The sequence below is a fragment of the Malus domestica genome, chromosome 15 (genome assembly GCF_042453785.1).
Source record: "Malus domestica chromosome 15, GDT2T_hap1".
NCBI lineage: Eukaryota > Viridiplantae > Streptophyta > Magnoliopsida > Rosales > Rosaceae > Malus > Malus domestica.
In genome coordinates this window covers 29,631,263-29,657,078 of record NC_091675.1, presented here as the reverse complement: position 1 = coordinate 29,657,078, position 25,816 = coordinate 29,631,263, and the positions used below count along the sequence as shown (strand labels likewise).

General features: G+C 37.5%; 1 protein-coding gene, 1 long non-coding RNA gene and 1 pseudogene across 3 annotated transcripts; 2 read left to right on the top strand and 1 right to left on the bottom strand.

Annotated features, from left to right (window-relative positions):
- Positions 1 to 823: 823 nt before the first annotated feature.
- Positions 824 to 17,224, top strand: LOC103411459 (UDP-glycosyltransferase 74G1-like; annotated as a pseudogene).
- On the top strand, positions 12,584 to 15,271 carry LOC103453240 (uncharacterized). Of its 2 annotated transcripts, XM_029096861.2 has the most exons (7): positions 12,584 to 12,968; positions 13,339 to 13,550; positions 13,742 to 13,980; positions 14,066 to 14,284; positions 14,395 to 14,493; positions 14,578 to 14,658; positions 14,760 to 15,271. In XM_029096861.2, exons 2-5 carry the CDS (start codon positions 13,346 to 13,348, stop codon positions 14,485 to 14,487), a joined length of 756 nt encoding a protein of 251 aa, XP_028952694.2. In that variant the 5' UTR covers positions 12,584 to 12,968; positions 13,339 to 13,345; the 3' UTR covers positions 14,488 to 14,493; positions 14,578 to 14,658; positions 14,760 to 15,271. The 2 variants fall into 2 exon arrangements, with proteins under 2 accessions (XP_028952694.2, XP_070669432.1); XM_070813331.1 differs by having other exon boundaries at positions 14,395 to 14,658.
- A 5,543-nt stretch (positions 17,225 to 22,767) lies between the features above and the next one.
- Positions 22,768 to 23,691, bottom strand: LOC114821675 (uncharacterized). The gene is made up of 2 exons (XR_003769409.2): positions 23,392 to 23,691; positions 22,768 to 23,276 (listed from the first exon to the last, which is right to left on the bottom strand). It is a non-coding gene; the product is annotated as an uncharacterized lncRNA (long non-coding RNA).
- Positions 23,692 to 25,816: the final 2,125 nt, after the last annotated feature.

Below are 25,816 nucleotides of genomic sequence, written 5' to 3'. Positions count from 1 at the left end.
TTGGCAAGCCTTGGGCAACCCATATAAATCATTGGCGGAATATGTCTTGTGAAATTCTTTCATATATTCTAATGAATCGCCGAGGAATGAGGGATGCAGATTCCGTCGAACTTTGATTAGAGGTTCTTTCAATAATAATGGAGGCAGTTGGCTTTCGACCTCTTTCTTAAATTGCTCGAAATGAGCTTTCATTTCGCCGGGCCGAAGAATAAGCTTAATGCACTTCTCGGCTGCTTCAATGGTAGTTTCAAAGTCCCGATTAGTTTCCTCATGCCCTTGTAATTCAGCCATGATTGTTGGGGTTGGCCAATCATCTCCGCTTCCTGCCGTCTCTTTCGACTGCCATTTAGTGGCCGAGACAGGCTAGGCAGCTTGTCGTCGAGCCAAGCAATCTATACGCTGACGTCGACGTTTCTAGGATTTGGATAGCGCGGTATACATGCTGGTAGGAGAATTGTAGCTGTACCAACGTTGGTCACATGGTTCAGGTGGCTTGAAGGTTTTTTGATTTGCTGATGAGCTCGAACTACTGGAATTGCGGGAATAATAGTCCTCGTTGTAAAATGGTACGTCAAAATCAAGGCGTCGTCTGACCAATGTAGGTCCATCTGTCTATTTTCTTGGGCCGAGCCTGTCGAATACTTTTTGGCGCTGGCCTTCACTAGGTTCTTTTGAAGGTTTTGCTGTAATCGCCGATTGGTGTTGTGATGTTGGCATCTGTATCGGAGACAATTTCCCCTTGGGCTTGGTCAATACAACTCGTGCCTTACAATTGCTACACAGAACTATCGGCCCGCCATTCCCATCTTCATTGGAGTCTGACATGGACTCGACTATGACAGGTCCTGAGAGTTCGGTAGGTGGTGCATTAGAAAACAAGTCGATCTTGAGTCGAGGTTGGGAACCTTTCTTTAGGATCTATGGTACTATTGGCCCATCATTTTCTTCATTGTTGTAGTTCGACATTGGTTCGACTATGGCTGGTCCTGATAGCTCGGTAGGTAGCGCGTTGGAAAATAGATTTATCTTGAGGTAAATTTGACCTTCTCTTTTCCTTTGCTTTTGGGCAAGCGGGCGTCTACCATGCCGACTATCGCTGAAGGGAATGGATTCATATCAACCTCATGCGTTTTTCAGGGAACTTTAGCTTGCCTTTGTTAATCCAACTTTGGATATCATCAGAAATACGACACAATTGTTTGTGGCATGCTTGGTCGAGTTATGATATTTACAATATGTCTTTCCTTTAAGCTCTTCGGCCGTGGGAATGTTACGCCCTGGCCGAAGCTTAATGATTTTTGCTGATAGCAATTGATTAAAAATCGCTTCGGCCTTTGTAATATCAAAGGTGTAAACTTTTGAAGTCTTCAATGTTCCTTCCGTGGTCGAGCGAATTTTGGCATCCTTGGAATTAATTTGAGTCAACGGCTTGCAAATGTATGGTTTATCTATTACTATCTCGGCCGCGTCCACGCTGATGTACTGAAACTCTTCGCCTTCGGTCGATGCATAACTAACTGTGGGATTTTTGTATATCGTCCCCCGGGATGGGGATTTCGAGATCTTCTCTTCTCAGATCAAATAATCATATTGCTCGACATGCTGGGCTAGTTCATACATATCTCGAAAGTTTGCCCCCAAGAATTTCTTTTTGTATTCCACATCGAGGCCATTAGAGCGAGTCTGACAAATTCGACTTCGAGTAGAGGCACTCGGCACCAATTCCTAGCCTATTTGAATCTGGTAAGATAATCCATTGGTGACTCATTAGATGCTTGAGCCATTATTGCTAATGAAGAAACTGACATTTCCATCCCTGGCCGATAAAACTGCTCGTGAAATTTCTTGACCAACTCCTCCCAACTTTGGATGGAATTAGGAGGGAGGTTAATATACCAGGCAAATGCTGAGCCGGTTAACGAAAAGTTGAACAACCATAGCTTATTAAAGTCACTATTAACATCTCTGCATTACGTGGTAAAACGAGCCACATGTTCCAACGAAGACAGGGACGATTCACCGGCAAAAAGGTTAAAATCTGGGATTTTGAAACCTTTAGGGTATTCGAACTGTTCCACATAAGCTGGATACAGATGGATAAATTTAGGGAACTTCGGCCCTTTTTTCATGGCCGAATCGATCATCCGTTGAACCTCGGTCATATCAACGGGTGTGGCTTCTACTCTATGGTCGGATCTGCCTGACCTACTATTCGATCCTCCTCATTTTTCCGAGTCAATTGGTTTGAGCCGAGCAGGGATTGACTCGGCTTGTACAATTGGTGACAGATTATTTCTTGGTGGCAAGTGCTGGAAAAGATCGAAAGACATGCTATCGCTGACCTTCCTAACTAGTATTTCAAGCAATCTGGTTTGTGTCTCACTGGTACTGCGTATCACGTCATGCAGTTTATCGATTCCTCGACTAAGCGTCTGTTCAACTGTCCGAGACTGCTCATTAAGTCGTTTTCAAAGAAACGATCTTGTTGGTGGATCAGATCCTTCACCACCATCCTTGTCACAATCCTCCATTATCCCTTCATTGAGAACGCAGGTGTTTCTGTTAGGGACTTCTAGACTGCGAAGCTGACTGCCGAGATTAACTTCCCTTTCTCGACGAGTTGCGCTTGTGGACTCAAGTGTCACGGCATTAAGGGGATTCTGTGCCTGTGGCACACTTTGTCCTATGTTCTGAATTGGCAAATCGGTTGTTGATTTTCCCATAGCTGTTTTCTTTTTTACCGATCACGTTTCAATTGGCATGAACTTCGTAGTTTAGCACTAGGTCCCACCGAGCGTGCCAAAATGTTGACCCTAAAAACTACCAAGCCTACATGGTGCGCAGGCCGCTAACTACGTCCTTTGGTGAATGCGGGGCGTGCCAACTCGTCAGCCGAACTCGGTCGAGGACTAAAATTTATTGATGTTATGTTGGGTGCGCGGCTGACTTCTGCGTCTTGTGATTGCAGTCGAGGAAGCAACACGTCTCGACCTCTTGGGTTCTCGAACCTGAAGACAAGGCTACTATTCTTACGAAGTTCACGAAACGTCGTCGTCGTCGGATTCGGTCATAGTGATGGTATTCGTCAGAGTAAATTCACGCCGAATCGACACCAAAGTGTAAGGGCACAAATACTCAAAGCGGATATAAGTCTTAATAGTGAACGTGGTTCGGCCGTCTGAATGCCAAATTCTAAATTCCACTTGAGAGTATCCAATCATAAAAAAAAATTCGGTGTGCAACGCGTCGAGCTCAGTAAACTGTAACACCTCACTTCGCCAAGAAGGCTAATGAGATGACCTCGATCAATTAAGATTCGGAAATCCTTCTCGACCGAGACTTGGATAGGTAACCAACCGTCTTCGCCGCAGTGCTGTTGATGCCAACGGAAGATGTTGCGAGATCAGCTAATTCTACGACGACAAAGCTATCTATACCAACTAAAGATATCACCAGTTGCTTTCACAGCGCTGTTGATGCCAACGGAAGATCTGTCAGCGAAAAGGAAAAATAAAAAAAAATCTCAAATTTGTTGAGAGAGTTTGCGTAGGGCAGTTGTGTGTTGAATTAGAGAGGGTTGAACAATGCACAACCTCTTCTATTTATAGCATCAGATACTTCCTGAGTAGAGTTAATCCGAGTAGTTAAACCCTACTCGGATTAGGACTTCTTCTTCTAATCAAACACCATCTCGAGTATGTCTACTCCCATCAAGATTTTAGACCTAACCTTTCTATCAGGCCGTATTCAAAATGTGTCTCGACCTCCTCATCTCACCGGGACTCGTTATCACACCAGGATTTCTGTTAACCGTATAACTTCCCCCGCCTCTTCCTTATCCAGGCCGTTCCTTTTCCTACTACGATTCAAATGACCCTAACCATGCGGCCCATGAACAAGATGACCCCTAGCAGTTTTTAAATAAATCCTTCCGGGCCGAGAATGATTCTACACTCAGCCCAAACCAATATCTTGGGCCTAAACAGAGTCACTTGCTCCAAATCGTTCTCCTGCCAAAAATAGAAACAAACCCCCAAAATAAGGAGCTCTGTTGGTTCCTAAATATTAACAATTGTTTCACGTGTATCTTTCATCAAACAGGTAATGATCGCTACTACTAAGCAGGACTGAAGATTGAGTATCTCATTATTATAGGAATTAGAAGTCATCTTCCAGACGAAATCAAATACTTAGGGATATGAAATCAAACTAATGGTGCAGTGAAGACAATAACTCCCTCCCTCTCTCTTTGTGCAAAGACGGCATGGCTCTCATTCACCAAACCTTCATCGAATGACAGCCACCTAGACCCATCCCAATCCGTCCCAAACCCATAGGACAAAATTAACCTTCCGAACTTAGCATCCTGAGTCCTGACCACTTTGGATCTAAAAACTTTTGGCACAAAGATTGCACATGCATAATTAAAATTCACAGATCTAGTGCATGCAAGCCTACATCAGTAAAGGGAGCCAGAGATTATTACATTTTACCTTGGGTCTGAGATCCTTAAGTCGTGTGCTCTCCATTTTTCAAACGAACTTGAGTGTTGCAGTAGCATCCTGCAAAGAAATCACAGATACATTAGCTGGCATAGAGATACAAAGATGTAGAGATGTAGAGACGACCAAATATGACAAGGATGATTCCATCCACTGCACGAGGGAGGAGAAAAGAGAGATTGAGAGAGGCTACCGGAAGAACTGAACATACGGTGGGAGAGAAGGGTTAGGAAAAACATACAGCGGGATCGAGAGAAAAGGTTACATGAGCGGGGAGAGAGAAAGGGATTAGGGCTTTTGTTTTCATCAAATGGTAAAATTGGAAAATAATGGAATAGAGAAGGGGTTTTTTCGTCCAAAAAAGTTCTAATAATATAAGTGAAATAGAATCCAATGGTACAGATTTACTCTCATTTATCTTACGGCTGTTATTTAAGTAAAGTCTTTAATAGTTTTTTAATTAATGTAGAAGTGTAAATTAATAAAAAAATATACAAACGCTCGTAATGACAAGCCTTACAACTTTCATGAAGAGCTTAACTTCGAAATTCGCCACTATAATCATATAAATCGTAGATCAAAATTTAACCGTTGATTGTTGTTTACACTTACGCTTCTTTGTTCTCATCAATTTTTTTTTTTCATATTTTCTTTTTTGAAAACATGATCTATTAGAAGATGCAAGAATATGAACGGTTTGGATCGTTGATATTATATTCAAAGTTTTATGGTTAGTGAAAATATTGCTTGATGTTTATAAAGTTTCTACAAACTATATCACATCGACTCATGTTTTAGTTAACCGTAAATATCGAAACGTGATATCAAAGTTCTGAACCGTTCATCTTCTTACATCCGCTAGATGATCATGTTTTTAAAAAAGAAAATTTTAAAAATGAAATTCAGTTAGAAGAATAAAGCTTAAATGACAATCGATGGTTAAATATAAATTTAAGGTTTATGGATTATGGTATTGGATTTCGAAGTTGACCCTTTCATGAAAGTTGTAAAGCTTGTCACTATGAGTGATTGCATATATTTTTTTACATTTTTTACACTTCTACAATAATTATTATTAATTTTATTAATTTTACCCCCAAATAAAAAATATTATTTATGAGGGTTTGGAGGATTTTAAAAATCTAAACGATGATGTAAGTGTAACCATTATCTACTCGTAGAGGAATAATGATGAATCACGAGTGTTTATATATTCTTTCACATTTTTCATACTTGTATATATGTCTTCTTAGTTCTTGCCTATACAAATACTATACTAGTTTATTTTAATTTTGGACAACATGTTAAGTAAAATTTATCCTAGTAATGATAATAAGGAACTCTCATAATAAAAATAAATAATGACTAAAACTTTTTTTTTTAACATATATAGAATAATAATACAAAACTATATATTTAATATAGAATATATTGTATATATTAATATAGCAATTGTATTTTATAATAAATCTTTTAGTAATTAAACTTTAAAATTGTCAAAATAAATTTTTTCTTAACGGGTCAAACGGGTTACCTACGTGTTATCCGCGTGTATACCCGTTATTAACTGGTCACCCGATAATGACCAGATTAGTTATCATGTTGACCCAAAATCCGTTATTTTCGTGTCATGTCACCGTGTCGTGTCAAACACTGCTGAGTCTACCTACTTGGAGGGCTTTTGTAGGATTTATCTTATGGGATAAATAAATATCATAGGATATTCCACCCACATGAGGATACTAACCTCCTAATTATCTATGTGATAATTAGATGAAAATCAAGAGATAATCATAATAGAATATATTTGGGATTTTCATGGGCTTTTCAGTTTTTGTACGCTCTTCCCAACCACTATATAAGGAGGCTTTGGGGAAGAGAGAAAACACAAGAAACACAAGCTTTTCCACAATTCAAATATTCTAGTTAGGTCTTTAGGGCTATCACTTTTGGCCCTAGGTCTCGGCAGGTGAAAACCAAGGGGCAACTCGACATATCGTAGCCAACCCGACGACCTATGAGGTTCTAGACGTGCACGGAGGGTCAGAGCAGTTGTTCGTGTTTGTAGGAACGTGTCGAGATTCAAGCTTGCCCATAAAAGGTACACACGTCCTTCCGAATTCATTAATAGTCTTTCAACTTTAAGCAAGTTGGTTCACGAACTTTGGCCAAACTCCTTGAGAAGCTTTCAAGCTTAGGTTGCCCAGTTGATTGTGTTGTTTATGATGCATTCATTCCTATTGGCCTTTAGACGTTGCCAAAAAGTTTGGAATAGCTGGGGCTGTTTTCTTCACTCACTCCTGTGTTGTTGTCAACATTTACTACCATTCTCACAAAGGATTGCTCCCTCTTACTGAATAGATCAGTCTAAGATTTTGGTTCCTGCATGGGGTTGCCACCACTTCACTAGTACAAAAATATGTTTGCGCGACGGAAACTTGCGCGACGTAGCAAATTTCGTCGCGCAAACATACTTTGCGCGACGCTACAAAGAAACCGTCGCGCAAACATACTTTGCGCGACGCTACTTTGAGCGACGCCAGGCTTCGTCGCGCAAAGATGTTTTGCGCAACGTAGGTACCCCTGCGTCGCGCAAGGCCATTTTGCGCGACGCCAGGCTTCGTCGCACAAAGTTTTGGCGCCAAATCAAGATAATTTACCACTTTTTTCCTAATTTTGCGCGACGCTGGTGCACATACGTCACGCAAAGATGTTTTGCGCGACGTAGGCATCCCTGCGTCGCGCAAAACAGCTTTGAGCGACGTATGTCTTTGTCGCGTGAAGCTGTTTTGCGCGACGTAGGGGTACCTACGTCGCGCCAATATTTTTTTTTTTTTTTGGGCCTATCTTTTGGGGTTCTTGCATTGCCTTTTTCTTTTGTTGTATCCACTTGTGTAAATATTTTAAATTGACGATCGAATTAATTCATTGTATTCATATAGGGTTAAGGAATGTAGCTGTAAAAAATCATCAAAATCGGAGTTAAAATAACCGTTAAATCGTGATTTTTCATTTATCGCCGTCGAAAAGGTTTGTCCCATTACTTGATATCTTAATATTTTTTTTTTGCAATTTTTAGCATATGCGATCTCGAAACATGTACAAACAAGTTTGACGGTTGGATCGTTGAAACTAATTTCGTACAATGCGTTTCCCATCAAAACAATAGATTCACTAACACTTAGAGTTTATTTATACTTTCATTAAGTATAATATAAAATTTTGTGGTATTCACTTTTGTAAATGTTTTAATTCGTTGATCGAATTAGTTCATAAGCAAAAGGGAAATACATATTTAAAAAAAACAAAAAAAAAGAAAAACAAAGGCTTTGCGCAAAGCGTTTTTTTTTTTTTTTTGGGCCTTTTGCTTTTCTTTTGGGGTTCTTACATTGTCTTTTTCTTTTGTTGTATCCACTTATGTAAATATTTTAAATTGACGATCGAATTAGTTCATTGTATTCATATAGGGTTAAGGAGTGTAGCTGTAAAAAATCATCAAAATCGGAGTTAAAATAACCGTTAAATCGTGATTTTTCGTTTATAACCGTCGAAAAGTTTTGTCCCTTTACTTGATCTCTGAATGTTTGTTTTTTACGATTTTTGGCGTATGCGATCTCGAAGCATATACAAACAAGTTTGACGGTTGGATCGTTGAAACTAGTTTCGTACAATGTGTATCCCATCAAAACAATAGATTCACTAACACTTAGAGTTTATTTATATTTTCATTAACTATAACATAAGATTTGTGGTATCCACTTGTGTAAATGTTTTAAATTGATGATCGAATTAGTTCATTGTATTCATATAGAATCAAGGAGTGTAGCTGTAAAAAATCATCAAAATCGGAGTTAAAATAACCGTTAAATCGTGATTTTTCGTTTATAACCGTCGAAAAGTTTTGTCCCGTTACTTGATCTCTGAATGTTTCTTTTTTACGATTTTTGGCGTATGCGATCTCGAAGCATATACAAACAAGTTTGACGGTTGGATCGTTGAAACTAGTTTCGTACAATGTGTATCCCATCAAAACAATAGATTCACTAACACTTAGAGTTTATTTATATTTTCATTAACTATAACATAAGATTTGTGGTATCCACTTGTGTAAATGTTTTAAATTGACGATCGAATTAGTTCATTGTATTCATATAGGGTTAAGGAGTGTAGCTGTAAAAAATCATCAAAATCGGAGTTAAAATAACTGTTTTATAGTGATTTTTCGTTTATAACCGTCGAAAAGTTTTGTCCCGTTACTTGATCTCTGAATGTTTGTTTTTTACGATTTTTGGCGTATGCGATCTCGAAGCATATACAAACAAGTTTGACGGTTGGATCGTTGAAACTAGTTTCGTACAATGTGTATCCCATCAAAACAATAGATTCACTAACACTTAAGAGTTTATTTATATTTTCATTAACTATAACATAAGATTTGTGGTATCCACTTGTGTAAATGTTTTAAATTGACGATCGAATTAGTTCATTGTATTCATATAGGATCAAGGAGTGTAGCTGTAAAAAAATCATCAAAATCGGAGTTAAAACTACCGTTAAATCGTGATTTTTCGTTTATAACCGTCGAAAAGTTTTGTCCCGTTACTTGATCTTTGAATGTTTTTTTTTTGTGATTTTTGGCGTATGCGATCTCGAAGCATATACAAACAAGTTTGACGGTTGGATCGTTGAAACTAGTTTTGTACAATGTGTATCCCATCAAAACAATAGATTCACTAACACTTAGAGTTTATTTATATTTTCATTAACTATAACATAAGATTTGTGGTATCCACTTGTGTAAATGTTTTAAATTGACGATCGAATTAGTTCATTGTATTCATATAGGATCAAGGAGTGTAGCTGTAAAAAATCATCAAAATCGGAGTTAAAATAACCGTTAAATCGTGATTTTTCGTTTATAACCGTCGAAAAGTTTTGTCCCGTTACTTGATCTCTGAATGTTTCTTTTTTACGATTTTTGGCGTATGCGATCTCGAAGCATATACAAACAAGTTTGACGGTTGGATCGTTGAAACTAGTTTTGTACAATGTGTATCTCATCAAAACAATAGCATTCATTGGTTAAACAAAGTCTTTTTACATTAAGTTACATATTAAAAAAAAAAAAAAACACTTAAAAAAAAAAAACATAAAAGTAAAAATATTTTACAATGATGTGTAAACTAATAGCATTCATTGGTCAGGTGGTGCTTCAGTAGTCGGCGGAGCTTCAGCAGTCGGCGGGGCCACAGAAGGAGGAGGCAACAGAGGTTGATCAGTTGGAGCTTCACTAAGCGGTGCCGCTCCTGAAGACGAAGGCAGATGCTGTTGGAACAAACCCACAAACCTCCGATGATCAAGTAAAATTTGACCATCAGTGTCCTGCATCTGGTCAATTTTCCTCTTCATGTTGGTGGCATAGCTGTGTGCGAGCTTGTGCAACTCTTTATTCTCATGCTTGAGCCCTCTAATCTCTTGCTTGAGACTCATCACTTCAGCCGCCAACGATTCAACTTGACGGGTTCGGGCAAATAGGCGTTAGGCCATGTTGGACACGGAACCTGCACACTGCACACTGAGAGCCAGAGACTCCTTGACAGCCAATTCATCAGACCGCCTTGAAAGCAGTCTGTTATCTTTAGGAGTGACAAGGTTCCGGGCCACCACCGCAGCTGTCATATCATTCTTCATCACCGAAGCCCCAACGGTAAGGGGACCAGTAGGGGATATGAAAGATGGGCGCCATATGCTGTCTGGTGAAGGCGGAGCTGCCTCTTCACCAATGTTCAAGTCAAAACGACGATCGGAAGGGCCAGACATTTTCTGAAGGTGTTGAGAAAGAAGAGATCGGACAGATTCAGATTTCGGAAGTGCAAGAAGGGAGTGTTTACAGGAGGGAGCTCAAGTGTGTTGTGGAAAAAAATTAACGCCTCTATAAAAAGAAGAAATCAAAGAGGCGCTCCTCAGAAATCGAAGAGGCGTCCTCTCGCAAGTTGGGCTTGCTCACAAACCACCGATGCCAGATATCGAAGAGTGTCAGCTTTCTCAAAAGTTGGGTTTGCTCACAAACCACCGATTCCAGATATCGAAGAGTGTCAGCTTTCTCAAAAGTTGGGCTTGCTCACAAACCACCGATTCCATATATCGAAGAGTGTCAGCTTTCTCAGCCTCGTCAGCAACCGTCACACGCAAACTCAGATAACAAAGATGCGCATGTCTCTCTCAGCCTCGTCAGCACTTGTCACATGCAGAGAAAGCTTTGCGGAAATCACGGGTAGTTTGTCGAAGCGCCGATTCCAACGGTTACCGATTCCAACATAATTACTTTCTTAAAAGCCGAAGCGTCACCGCTTTCGAAAACCGAAATTCCTATATATGTCGACCTCCCTCCTCCACGGACAGACAAACCTGCAAAAATGCTCAACAATTTCTCGCATTCGAGAAGGCACCCTCAACATAACCTCTCGAAATACTCAGCTTTATTTCCCCCCGATAAGACCTCAGCAAATAAGCCACACCAAGAACAAGAGTATCTCATATCATCAGGGTCGAAAGCAAGAGTATCCCATATCATGCTTTCTCCCTGTCTTTGTCTTTGTCTTTGTCTTTCTCCCTATCTTTGTCTTTGCCTGGAACTTTTGCTCTCGAGTACTCATTCTCAACTGTTGTCAAGGTCACGAATTCCACCGGCAAATACCTCATGATAGTGGATCAGATATTGGCAAATACCTCAACAGCAAGAGTATCCCATATCATCAGGGTTTATCGTACTCTAGATTTGATGGACTTGTTTTGACCCTCAAATTCTTGAGTCAACTCACTAAGGCGTTGTGAACTACACGTGCCGATTCACCACTCTTGAATCAAATCCTTAAAGACCAAGCCACCAACGGTCCTTGAAGATATCACAAGCCCGATTCAAGATCAAGTGTTCACCACCCTGAATCAAATCCAGTTCAAGAATAAGCCTGTGGAAAGTTACTTCTTCAAAAGCAAAAGTATTTCATATCATCTCTTCTCCATTTGCTTCTCCTTATCCTTGGTGCTATTTACGACACAAGGAGAAGGAGAACAATCAACATGAAGCCGAAGTCGAACCTCTGATCCAGTCAAACTTATTTGTATATGTGTTGAGAAACAGTCAAACTTATTTGTATATGTGTTGAGAAACAGTCAAACTTCGTATAAATTAAATTCTTCCATTTTACTGTGGCACGTCATTTAGTAGATAAAATTATTAGGTCGAACATTATTGGATGTGAGATTTTAATTATTTTCTTACCAAGTAGTTAATCCCTCCCTAAAAGCAACTAAATTATATTATAACTTGTTCAAAGTAGTAACTTGTTAAAGTAGATAAAATTATCGAGGACATACTTATAGTCCACCCACTTTGACCAAGTAGTTAATCCCTCCCTAAAAGCAACTAAACTATATTATAACTTGTTCAAAGTAGTAACTTGTTAAAGTAGATAAAATTATCGAGGACATACTTATAGTCCACCCACTTTGACCAAGTAGTTAATCCCTCCCTAAAAGCAACTAAACTATATTATAACTTGTTCAAAGTAGTAACTTGTTAAAGTAGTATACAGTACTTAATTATAGAGATATGTCAGTGCACTCCCTAAAAGCAACTAAATTATATTATAACTTGTTCAAATTGAGGTTTTTAATTATAACTCGTCCACCCGTCTCTCTTTCCCCTCTTATTCTTTATTTTCTTTATTTTCTGTGTGCACTCCACTTCCTTCCCACTTATCTTCTTTTCTGCTGCCTTTGTTTAAATTTTCCCAATTTTTTTGGCGGTCCAATTGTAAATAATAGGCGCTTGTTTTTTTAATTTTCCCAATTTTTTTTATAGGACAAAACGTCGATTCTTTTGCTATATTCCACTCGGTCTCTCTCTTCTTTCAACTTATAATAATTATGTATAATTAAAGAAAAAGAAAGAAAACAAGAAATGATCTTAAAAGTTCCAGAATTAAACAACCGAACCTTAGGGTTATGATGGAGCTATTTTTTTATTTTTTCTGGGCTGCTCCACTAGTTCCACCAATCTGCAAACCAAAAACAAGCTGGCAACAATTGAACTAAACTTCTGCTGCCTTTCAAATTTCTTTAATTCTAAAGGAGGTACTTTTCTATGATATGCTCTGAAAGTGATACAGTGGCTCACTTGCTTGCCATCATTCTTAAAGCACGCCTAGTTAAATATGCTCTGAAAGTGATACAGTGGCTCACTTGATTTATGCTTTATTGACTGAACACTTGCTATATTCCACTCGGTCTCTCTCTTCCCTCTCGCCCATCTGTAAACAAATTTCCCTTTCCCCCTTTTTTCCTCCTAACAAATTTCTCAAAAATTTGGGCAGTTTTCTCCACATATTTTCACTATCTTTCTCAATTCGGTAAATCCGGTTTCTGGGAAGAATTGCTGGCGTTTTTGGGCAGTTTTCGTCTCAGGTAATGATCTCTGTGACCCTTAAAAGCATATTTCATATTTCCAGAACTGGGATTTCAATCCTTTGATCCGTATTGGAAGCTCATGCACTTTGAGCTTTAATACTTGATTCATGCACTTGTTTAGAATATGGGCATTAATATATAGTATTGATATTATTGCAATTATTGCTTTTTGAATAATCTTGATATAGTATTGATATTATTGCTTTTTGAATATGGGCATTAATATATGATTCATGCACTTGTTTTTTGAATAATCTTGTATTGATATTATTGCTCTAATTACTTATATTACTTTGGTTGCTAATTTATTAGTTTCAAATGCAAGAAGGGATTAGTTTCTAATGTTATATTTTTATGGTTCATAAAGTGTATAGATGTCGCATTTGATCACTCGTCGTCGGAGTGTGTCCAATACGGCCCCTGCATTATCAGCATCTACTGCTCCAGGATTGAGTGCTCCATTGATTGGGGAGCCTACACCCCTCAGTGCACGGCGGTCTCACCGGCGCCGCCGCGAGCCGGAGCCTTATGATCACTCTTCCTCGTCCTCCAGAGTCGAGGGTGGGGACTCCCAACCAGGTAGTTTTTTCTAATTCTCACTACGTTGTATTTTTTTTTTCATTTTAAAACTATTACTTTTATGATTGTGAAAATGTGTTGTGGGTTGTTAATTACTGTTTTAAGGTACTTTTATGATTAGGGGAGGTTTTGCCGAATTTTCTGTACAAATTTAAGCTTAGGGTTTTTACCATTTAAGTTTTTTTGGGCAGCTAAAAAAAACACCAAGGGGCCCAATCGAATGCTGAAGGAGGCACATGCTGTACGTTTGTCCGCCTCCTTGATCAAGATTGCGTATGACTTGCGACATCGTGGAGCGGCTACCTCACAGCAGCATAGCAGCGTCGTTAATAGCTGTGGTTTTGTTATTCGGTATTGTTGTCCTATGCAGTGGACGAGTTGGGCACAAATTCCTGAGGAGACGAAGGAACTGGTGCGAGACAAGTTGACGGTTAGTATATTAATTTTTAGCCTTTATCATTTTTTTTTGTTTACAAATATTATTAAATTTATTTTATTGTTTTTCATATTTGTAGGTCAATTTTGATCTTAAGGACATATCCCCTGAGGTCAGTGCCTACTTAGAGGAGACCTTAGCAAACCGGTACAAAGATTGGAAGTGCGCTCTTCACAAGCATTTTCAGCTATGGGATGATCCGGAGATTGCTCGTCTACAGGGTTACCCAGCTGAGTTGAAGGACCGGCTGGAGGATTGGGAGTGGCTCTGCAAACATTTTACGGACCCAAAATTTGTAGTATGTACATAATACTTTAATAATAATTTACTGTTTGTTATTTTTTTAAGTTTTTTTTTAATAATTTATTTCAAATAGTCGCACTAACATTTATATTGTATGATTAACAGAAGAAATCTGTTGCTGGCAAGAAAGCTCGGGACTCAAAGACACTTCTCCACCATTCCAGTTCGAAGCCTTTTTCGTATAGGCTTGAGGCATGACGTCAGGTAAAAGTATATTAATTTTTAAATTTTATACAATTTATTTTTTATTATTGATTAATAAAATTTTCTTTATGTTTTTTTCTTCAGGAGGGTTCTAAGTTCCCACAAATTGACTTGTTCAAGGACGTTTACGTTCGACCCGGCAAAGAGATCGCTGAGCAGCTTCTTGTAAGTATATGTAATTGTTATTATTCTTATTTTTATGAATTGTTCAAATATTATTTATATTTTGTTATTAAACATTATATGTTTTTTCTTTATTATTACAGGGCGATATGGTGGAAAAGAGCACTGCTATTCTCGAAGAAGCAACATCGCAGCTTCCACCAGAGACCCCGATCGAGGACGTCATTGTACCTGAGGATGCAGATCTTAAGATCGTGACTCAGGTCCTGGATCAGAAGTTGGGTCGTCGTCATGGCAAGGTTGTTCGATGTATGGGGAAGGCGGGGGTTCGTGAGACGGGTGCATCTTCTTCCAGATCGTCCACAGTAGAGGTCAATTCCCTGAAGGAGGAAGTGACAACCCTAAGAGGTCAGCTTGTGGCCCAGAACGAGAGGATGAATATGATTGTTCAGGCCTTAGCGATGTCCGGTCTCCAAATCCCGATGCCAGAACCTAATCTTGCTCCACCTTCGACTTCTTAGCCACTTCGCCCAGTCGATACTTAGTAGCATGATGTATTAAACCTAAAGACCTGTAGTTTTTCTTTTTTGTTCGGACATCTTGTATGTACATTTTCATATATTGTATAATTAAATACTTTTTCTTGGTTTATTAATTATTGTTTAGAATTTAATTACAATATTTATTAAAAATTAAATAAAAAATTTCTTTGCCCCAAATTAAAAAAAAAAAAACAATTGCACGACGTAGGTTTGCGTCGCGCAAAACCACTTCGCGCGTCGTAAACCTTCGTCGCCCGAAGTGGTTTTGCGCGACGCAGGTTTACGTCGCGCGAAGTGGTTTTGCACGACGAAGACCTACGTCGCGCTAAGCCGTTTTGCGCGACGAAGGTTTACGTCGCGCTAAGTGGTTTTGCACGACGAAGACCTACGTCGCGCTAAGCGGTTTTGCGCGACGAAGGTTTACGTCGCGCTAAGTGGTTTTGCACGACGAAGACCTACGTCGCGCTAAGCGGTTTTGCGCGACGAAGGTTTACGTCGCGCTAAGTGGTTTTGCGCGACGAAGACCTACGTCGCGCTAAGTGGTTTTGCGCGACGTAGGTCACTTCTGCGTCGCGCAAACCCTTCCTTCACTGCCTTGACGCGAGGGTCGGTGCGCGACGCGGGTTCGTTGTCCTACGTTTTGCGCGACGTTTTTTTGACTTTGCGCGACGAAGGTCCTACGTCGCCCAAAGCCTTTTTTGTACTAGTGCTTGAACATTGGGCAGTCCATGTTATATGATTTGGGATCTTACCTTGCTGTCTACGATATAGTTGTGAGTCAGTTCTCGAATGTTGACAAAACTAATTGGGTCTTATGCAACTCATTTTATGAGTTGGAAGAACAAGTACATTTGGAAGATGCTTTAATCGTTAATTAGCTTCATTCCTTTGGTAATGATATGCTTTTGGAGTTAATTAAAGCTTTGATTTAAGTTTCAAAACTGATGATATATATGGTTTTAGTATATAGTGTTAGAAAGTAAATAAGTCTTTAAGCGGGGTTAGTCTAGTTGTGAGAGGATGGAGATGGATAAAGGTCGGCTAAGTTCAGGATTCGAAACTCTCTATTAATTGTAACTGAAAAAAATAATTATATAGTTCTTTTATCATATTAGTGGACCCACATTTCGTGACAAGTGAAACTTACATAGTTTACTTCACCTTGTATATTTGACATATGAGTGCATATTTCGTAATTTTATGTTGCATGACACATTATGCAATTCACTCATCTCAAGCATATGGTTTATAAGAGAAATTAGAGGAGCAGATTTTGATGGTTTAATAATTCTTTTGTATAATTATTTTGCTTTTGTTAGGTGGTGGATTGGATCGCAAAGTTTTTACCATTGAGAACCATTGGACCAACTATACCATCCTACTACTTGGAGCGACTTGAAAACGACAAAGAATATGGTGTCAACCTCTTCAAGTCCAACAACGATGCATGCATGAAATGGCTAGATGAACAGCTAAAAGGGTCCGTCGCATATATGGCGTTTGGCAGTGCAGCACAACTCCAAGCTGAGCAAATGGAGGAATTGGCGTGGGGGTTGAGGAGGAGCAAAAGCAAATTCTTATGGGTGGTTAGGGAATCAGAAGTAGCTAAGCTCCCAAAAGGGTTTGCAGAGGAGACGTTTGATAAGGGTTTGGTGGTTTCATGGTGCCGCCAACTGGAGGTTTTGGCTCATGAAGCTGTCGGATGTTTCGTTACGCATTGTGGATGGAACTCAACATTGGAGGCTTTGAGTTTGGGGGCTCCGATAGTGGCGTTGCCGCAATGGACTGATCAAAGCACCAATGCCAAGTACATTATGGATGTGTGGAAAATTGGAATGAAGGCTGTGGCTGATGAGAAGGGGGTGGTGAGGCAGGAGGTAGTAGAACTTTGTATAAGCGAAATAATCGCGGGAGAGAGAGGGAGAGAAATAAAGAAGAAAGCGCTTGAGTGGAAAGAATTGGCTAGAAAAGCAGTGTATGAAGGTGGAAGTTCTAGCAAAACTGTTGATGAGTTCATTGAAAATGTTGTTCAACAAAAGAAAATCAGGGTTTTAGGTGAGATATAAAACGAGGTTTTGTAATAAAGCTTAATTTGGTTTATGTTCTGCAGTCGTCGCAACTTTTTATTTATCAATTTATGGCTAGGTTTATTAGAAGGGTGATTGTCACGCCTCAATCTGTGAATAAAAACTATTTACGAGTTAGGGTGTGAGTCATATCTTAGCTATAGAAATAAATTCTACAGCCAAGATATGGTGGAAAATAAAATTAAATTACAACAATTACACCATACATCATATAACAAAATCTTACATAAAATTTATCGAATACGCAGCGGAATAACTATAGTGCACAAATTAATTCAAAACAAAAAGTACCAACAAAATAATAATTAAATTGTAACAATTCTTTCAAATGCATGAAATAGAGCAAATGAGATGGATGAATGTACTCACTCCCTTCTAATCCTGCTAACACATACCTAAGGCATCCAAGCATGCACATCCCATACCATGCTTATACCACTTGGCTCCGAATACCTTAAAATATGAGTTAACTCCCGTTCATCCCTTAAGCCCAATTTTCAGAATTAAATTCTCAATTTCCATTTTATTTATGTCGGCACTTCCCCCGACATCCAATTGTATATTCAAGTCCTTCCCACGATGCCTGACATATACAAAATTTATTATTTTATTTTTAAGGCTTTCTCTAGCCCTTGAATATCTTCACAATTCAAACACTTTACACAAGTGAGCACTTGACACAACACAACTCAACTCTCTTTCTTGCTTTGCAAGCTTATGTATATGCCATGTAACATGGATATCAATAATCACATGCTCTAAAATATCTACAACACCAACCAAATTGTTAGTAGCCAAAATTGTATTATATAATCAATAATATAGTATTGATAACACACAACAATCTAATCGAGAAATATTATTTTACCATTTTACTTCATCTTCCTCTAGGTGATTTTGATGCATAACCCCATTTGAGTTTCATAGAACAATTATGTTGGGTAAGCTCTCATGCATTTTATGGGATTTGTCTCCCTTATTTTACAGCATTCTCAAGGGAAGTAAATGGAGATTTTTGATGGTTTGGTGGGAGTGATTCTCATGACAATGATCTCGAAATGTAAATGTATAAACAACACAAGATTTAAGTGATTCGCCAAATCGACTACATCCACTAGGGCTTGCTTTCATTGTATTTCACTATATATGAGAGACTTACAAATACAATGAAAGATGGCTTAAAGCCTTAACAATATGTAAAAGAAAGATAAGAGGTAATATGAAGGGGAGAATGGCTTTTTGTTGGAGTTGTTCTTTTTCTTTTTTTTCTTCTTCTTCCTCTCTCCTTTCTCCATGTCCTCCTTCGGTTCTTGCTCCTTCCTTTATAAAGATTGCATGACATCCTCCTCTCCAAAAAAATCTTCCAAGTGTGCCAATCATTAGACATAAAGTGTGTTCCAATAACAAGGCAACAAGTGTTGTCCTAATCATTAACGATGATAAGTGTTTCAATGACAAAGCAACAAGTGTCAAGTTAATCATGAACAAATGAATATCATGCAAGATGGATGCAAACATCACAGGCCATGTAAAAGTTTATCTCAAGGTAAGCTTGTTAGAGTTGTATTGGAGTGAGAATGTTGCCCAAATGATTAAGATTCCTTTAGATTGATGAGTAATAGCTACTCTTTACTCTCTAATGATTGTCAAAATGACACATTTCCTTTGTGAGAAAAAAAATCAAGCCAAACTCATCATAATCTCCAATTCAAACTAAAAATATCTCTAATTATATATGATCAATAAATACTACTAGCTGGTTTTCAAAATAATTTTATAGCAAAATGAACTTACGTTAAGACTAGTTTACATAACAAAAGTATACACATAGCATATAAAAAGAAACCCAATAAAATCAGAACTTCGCACATACACACACACATACATACACACACACACACACACACACATATATATATATAATCTTTTTTTTTTAAATACGGGGTATTATAGTGATGTAGCAATGCAGAGTATTTTTCTTGGCCATAGTTTGAAACCCTCTCCTTATATGGCATATATGTAATCAGAGACAATAGTGGAACTTATATAGCCCTTGCTAATCTGTATTCAGCTTGTGGAAGATAGGTAGATGCTGCACAAGTTTGAAGGTCAATGAAGCATAAGGGAGTGAAGAAAGAACAAGGATTTAGTTCGATTCCTATTCAAAACAAAGTTCATGTGTTTGGGGTTGACGATGGAGTTCACACGCAGAAAGATGCTTAAACATCACAGTGAAAAATTTACTTTTTCATTTGGGCTAATAAATACTCCAGAGAAGACGACAATGAGGATCACGAAGAATTTTAGGGTGAGTTTGTTGCACTGGATTATTTCGGATTGGACTAGCTTCAGAGATTAAGCTGGACTGGCTTGGTTTGGACTAAGTAGGATAAGAATAGTGAAATATTTGGTACAATGCCGGACTAAGTCTCGGACTAAAATATTTTAGACCCATATTTTTGTTCATAAGACAACAGGAAATTATGAAACAAATGTAACGCCCGATTGTCCGACCATCCAACAAAACCATTTCTATATAAAACTAAGCAATTAAAATATGTCTTCCCTCACAACGAAGCAAGTCAGTCCATTCCATGAGCACTACCGCTAATCCGATGAAAGGAAAAACAAATGAGAAAGGGAAAGGTCAATAATTTAATCAAACTGTTGGATGTTCCAACTAGAACAAATGGAACACCCCAATACTACATTAACGCAGTACCCAGCAGAGCAAGGTAAACTGCTTAATTGTACATTCTACAATTTTTTACAATAAACTCTAAAAAATTGCTAACTACCTCAATCATTTGAGCTATATTCACTCAATTCAAGAAGAACTGCAACAGAAGCGTAGCAAAACAACTCTTTATCCTTCAAGAGGAGGCAGCTTCCATTTGAATTCCATTTTAGATCAAGTATGCTAAATTGTGGTTGTGGCAGGATGCTCACATTGTAGGCACCACCAGGAGTCCACATGTACAGATGAAAACTTCTTGTGCAAACAACAAGACGAGTGCACGTAGGATCCCAAACTGCTACACGAATAAGATCTTTCTACACCAAGATAGCAGCAAGTTCAAGATGGCCTATGTGACATATATGTCCCGTATCCAGAGTATGCTTGGCATGCTATCAGAACCTTATCAACTACAAGAGCCAAAATCATAGCTAAGATAGCTTTCCTACTATAAAAAAGAATGCAAAGCAGCAGCGCTGCAATTCATCAATTTTCTTTTGAAATAAGAATCCTCATGGTCTGAGTTACTCCACAGAGAAGAAAAGAGCCATTGCCGAAGCCCCATTTCAGAGAAGGAGAAGTTGTTGCTTCTTTCATTGGTTAGCTATCACTCCATCAAAGTTGTATTTGTTGTATTAGCTTTGAGCTTTGTATAGAGAGGAAATTATTCATTATATTTCTCTCTATTTGTTTCTTTGGTATGTGAGAGTTATTGGGTATATTTGGGGTTTGGGTTGTGAGCTTGCCAACACTTTGTAAACTCCCATTTGGTTGATAGTGGATTATTGGGTGAGCTCCTATTGCTCCGAGGACATACTCTAGTTACACTGACTGTTGAGGAACCTCGTTAAAATCTTGGTGTCCTTTATATTTTGTTCTTGTATTCCATTAGATATATTTCCTGTGGGTTATCTTGAGTTGGTTCCAACATGTTTGGTACTATCCTAGCCCAACAATACATTGTGGTCTATGTAACTAAACCCAACATCATTGAGGATGCATGGGGACTTAAAGATAGTATGCTGCTAAGTGGACAGAAATTGTTAACTCCATACTGCTACTCGTGTATCAGACTAGAAACAAATGATTGATAGAGGACACGCCAGATAAGGGTTCGGTGGTTTCAGGATGCTTCGTCAATGGATTATGGACTGTTCAAAGCATAAACAACAACTACATTAATTTATGCCACAGTTTAGAGTTAAAAGGATTTTAATTGGTTTTTTTTTTTTAACAAACGATATTATCTATACTAAGGGAGAGTGGAAGTGGGCTTAATTAGCCTCACAATGGTCTATCAATAATGTGGTTCAAATTTTCCTTTGACGAGAATCGAATCTAAGACCTTTCAAGTAAAGAGGAATATCATTAGACGGTATTACTAACTGATAGATTTTAAATTAATTTATTTGAAAGAAAAATGTTAATAGAGTTAGAGTTAAATAGTTATACCAGGATTAATTGAGTCTCTTTATTAGTAGCCAGTTCTACACTTACCAATTATATGTACCCTATCTCTATTAGAGGTAGTGCTCACCAACACATATGATCCTATCTTCATTAGAGAGATTGTACAAATGATGGTATAAATAGAAATATTTTTTTTAAATAGAAATATTAGAGGTTGGTACTGTTTTTTGAACAAACCTTGAGTATAGAAGATTTGAGGCCAAAATTAGAGTTTAGGTGAGAAAAATCACGGGGTTTTGTACTGATGGTTTATTAAGCTGCATTAAATATCTATTTAGCAAGGTGAATTAGGCGGGCGGGTTATGTAGCCATGTTAATTGTTTTTTGAGTTCGAATGTCTCTTCTTATGTGTGTGGACATCTCTTTGGTTACCATAACTAGAATGAAAAAAAATTACACTGGTGTTATATGTATTCTTCTCGTTGATTTATGGCTTATTTTGAAATGCTTTTAAAAAGATTGAAAACGTTTTTAGTAAAAATATTATTTTAAACTAATCCTTAGTAAAAATCTAAGTAGATCATAAAAAAAACACTTTTAAGTGCTTCATATAAGAAGCACATATCCAGTGTTTCTTCTAAAAAGCACTTAAAGTGTTTTTGGATCCAAACTCAATTTTACTAAAAGCGTTTTCAGTCAATTTAAAAACACTTCTAAATGAGCCTTTAAATTATTTTTTTAATACATACGATATTATCTACACTAAATAACGGGAAAGTGGATAAGCCTTATAATAGACTAGTCAAATAATTTGATTCAAAAGTTAACTAAATAATAATAATTTGATTCAAATTCGTCTTGTGACAAAAATCAAACCGACCACCTTAAACAAAAGAATACAATTGGACTGTACTATTACCTGACACTTTAAAATGGGAGTTTTAACGAAAAGCTCACGGTACTGTTCACTTTAACGAAAAACCACATTTTTACACTAAAAAGTCAAACCTGGTACTATTCACTTTACCCTTTATTTTGCCCTTATCATTAAAACTCAAAGTTTTCATGCCCTTTTCATTAGTTTTCCTCTTTAAAATTAAGTTCTTAAATAAAAACAAAGGCGAAAAATAGAATATGAAGCTTCTTAATACGTCCAGCTGGGCTTGTCCTGGACACATTAGGACATCAGTTTTTTATTTAATTGATTCCTAACATGTACACGCCAAATGAGACATATCTTCAACATCTTTCGCATGTAGAAGAAGGAAAAGAAAAAAACATTCAAAGGGGATATTAGAAATATAGAATGGACTACTGGATGATGACACACTTATGGCGTGTTTACAAACTCGTAACTGAATTAAGATACGTTCGATTATAGAGTATATCTTCATTTATTAAATTCGGGAGAATAAAAAGAAAGTTGAACCCATACAAAAACTAAACAATTTATTATTTGTGGTCAACAATGGTACGCCTAAAACAATCACTTTCACAAGAGAACCTAAGGGTCCGTTTGTTTGACCAGATTAGGGAGAACTGGACTAGACTAGACTAGACTGTAGTCCCTTGTTTGGTCTGCACCAGGATTAAGTTTAATGAGCTTAGGTGGGACTCGCTCGGATTAACCACCTCGCTACGAGTTCTTAACGATGATCCCCAATTTCGGCCAGATTCGTAAGCCCTCTTCTGATAGAGAGAAAATCGTGAGAGAGTTAGTCGTCCAAGACCCAACGTCGCTCGTCCTGCTTGTCACATATCGCTCCCTCCTTGCCCTGCTCCATCTTCTTCCTCGCTTCCACAACCATTTTCAAACCCATATCACGCAAAATTCAAAACAAAAAAAAATATGCAGTCGTTCCATTTTTCAAATTTAGATCCAACCTGCAAAATAGAACCCAGAAAACTGAACCCATAAACCATAAAACACCAAAAAAAAAAAATCTGCAATGGTTATAAGCTTAAATCAACGATGGGATTGATTGAAGGCAAACCGAACCCAGAAAATATAAAACTCCTTGATTGCAGACCTTCTCCATCTCCCACTTTCGAGCCAATCGCACATGCAACCCGCTCCCAACTCCTAAATTTTCAATCTCTTTCTTGCTTTGTGGTTTGATTGTGAAGATTTGCAGTCGATTATGAAGTTGGGAGATGAATAGAGAACAAAATGAAGAAAAAGGGAGATGAAGAGGAAGAGGGACGAAGAAAAAAAGGGAGAGGGACGTAGAAAAATTAGGAAGAAAACAGTGGGAGAGGGGCGGAGAAAAAGGAAGAAAGAGGGAAAGAGTGGATGAACGAAATTGGGAATGGAAGGGTTTCTAGAATGAGAAAATAGGCAGATTTAATAATAAAATATAAATATTTATTAAATAATGTAAAATATTAATAAATATGAATTAAATAATATAATATTAGAATTTGTTATTAGTTTGTTCCTTAGTCCTGACACTGCTCCAAACGCTTCACTAAACTAGTCTAGCTTAGTCTAATCTAAGCCAGTCCAGTTTAATCCCTGCAACTAGTCCAGTCCGAGATAGTCCGACGCAACAAACGCACCCTAAGAGTCTACTTAAGACTTGACTAAGGTACTTTTAAATTAACAAAGAGTTCCTCGTAGGGATGGGCAAATACCCATTGATTATGGATAACCGCGGTTACCCATCCATTTAAATTAAACGATTACGGTTATGGGTAACCGTTTACCCGTGAAATTTAAATAGGCAGTTATGCGTATTAACCGCGGTTATAAACGGGTAATCGTTTACCCATTTATTTTATATATGTAAAATTAACACAAATCATGTTCTCGATCCAATAATACTTAGCACCCAATAAATTAGCAATGAATTCATCGGTCATTTTCTCAATAACACTGCTACAAGAATGATGATTCTCATCATCAAGAAATTCGCCAAATTAATTTAAATTTCTTACGAGTAACCGTGAAATTGACAGAAACGTTTTGATAGAAATGTCTTCTAAACAATTTTTGTAACCCAATAATACTTATCAAATATTATATTTACCTTCATTGGTAACAGCTAAAAATATTATCCGTAAACTACTATTTCAATTATTGGAATGGTATAAGAACTTAAAAAAAAAAATATGAAAATGTTTGATGAATATATTTATAACGGTGTTTAATTGTCAAAAAAAAAGATAAACGGGTTAAAAAGGGTAAATGGGTATTAAATGGTTACGGGGGTATGGTTAACCGTTTATAAACGGTTATGGGTATGAGTATAACTGTTTAGGCAATTACCCAACGGGTAAACGGTTATGCGAGTATGGGCATAAATGGTTATGGGTAAATAACCGCATTTATCCGCCTGCCATAACCGTTGCCCATCCCTAGTTCCTCACCCATTTTCTGGGGAGGTTGAGTGCAGATCTTGTGTCCAACAGAGATGGTGCAAATTTTGTTTTTTTTTTAAAAAAAATTATTTATTTTATAAAAAAAATTATTTATTTTATAATTATTATTTTATCTATGTAGACAAGATAAATGATAATTGGTCTGCCTCAAAAGTGAGACTTTTATTAAACTCTTTGCCACCTCATAGTTTAATGTCAATTTTTGTATCAACATTATAAAACATTGTGCCAAAAACAAGGTGGTAAAGAATCATAAAGAGTTCCACTTTGAGATAGTCCCCTTAACATTCTCATATAGACAAATTTGATTGTCATGCCACCAAAGCTTATAAGCCCTATATTTATCACGTCATCATTGAACGGCTAACTTAACATATATTTTAATGTTTGTACAAAATTGATACGAAAATCACGAGTCGTTATATAATATTAAAAGATGCATGAATATGAAATTGGACGAAAACTTAAAAAAGACAAATTGTAATTTACGCTATATTTTGAGTTATTTTTCAGCCATATCCTTGGAAGGACAAAATTCTACCAACAGTATATTTTCTCAATTTTGAAACTAGACCTAAATTAGTAAAAGAAAATATTTCGACTAAATCTACCAGTTAAGGTTTTGGACCCACATCTTGTTAATAGACCATATGTTAAATTACTCTATATATTGAAGAGATATATACTAGCTTAAGGTTTTTGACTAATTGGCATAATTTACATTTAATATCCGCTTTGATACCATATGAAGAGATATGGCATCAGTGACCCAAGGAATGTTTTAGTAAGAGTTCAAACTCGAGTTAGAAGTTTCAAATCTTTGTTCACTTTCCACTAAGCCAACTCTTTGAGATTATTTCTTTAGGTCATTATAAAGTATATAATTTAGAATTCAAATAGTTAAACGAGGAGGCTTAGAATTTTATTTTTTGTTTTTTTTAAGTAATGATGATTCAAATTTACCTTTGGCGAGAATTGAACTTAAGATATCTCACTTACACATAAAGAAAAATACTACTAAATCGTAATATTGAGTGACCAGA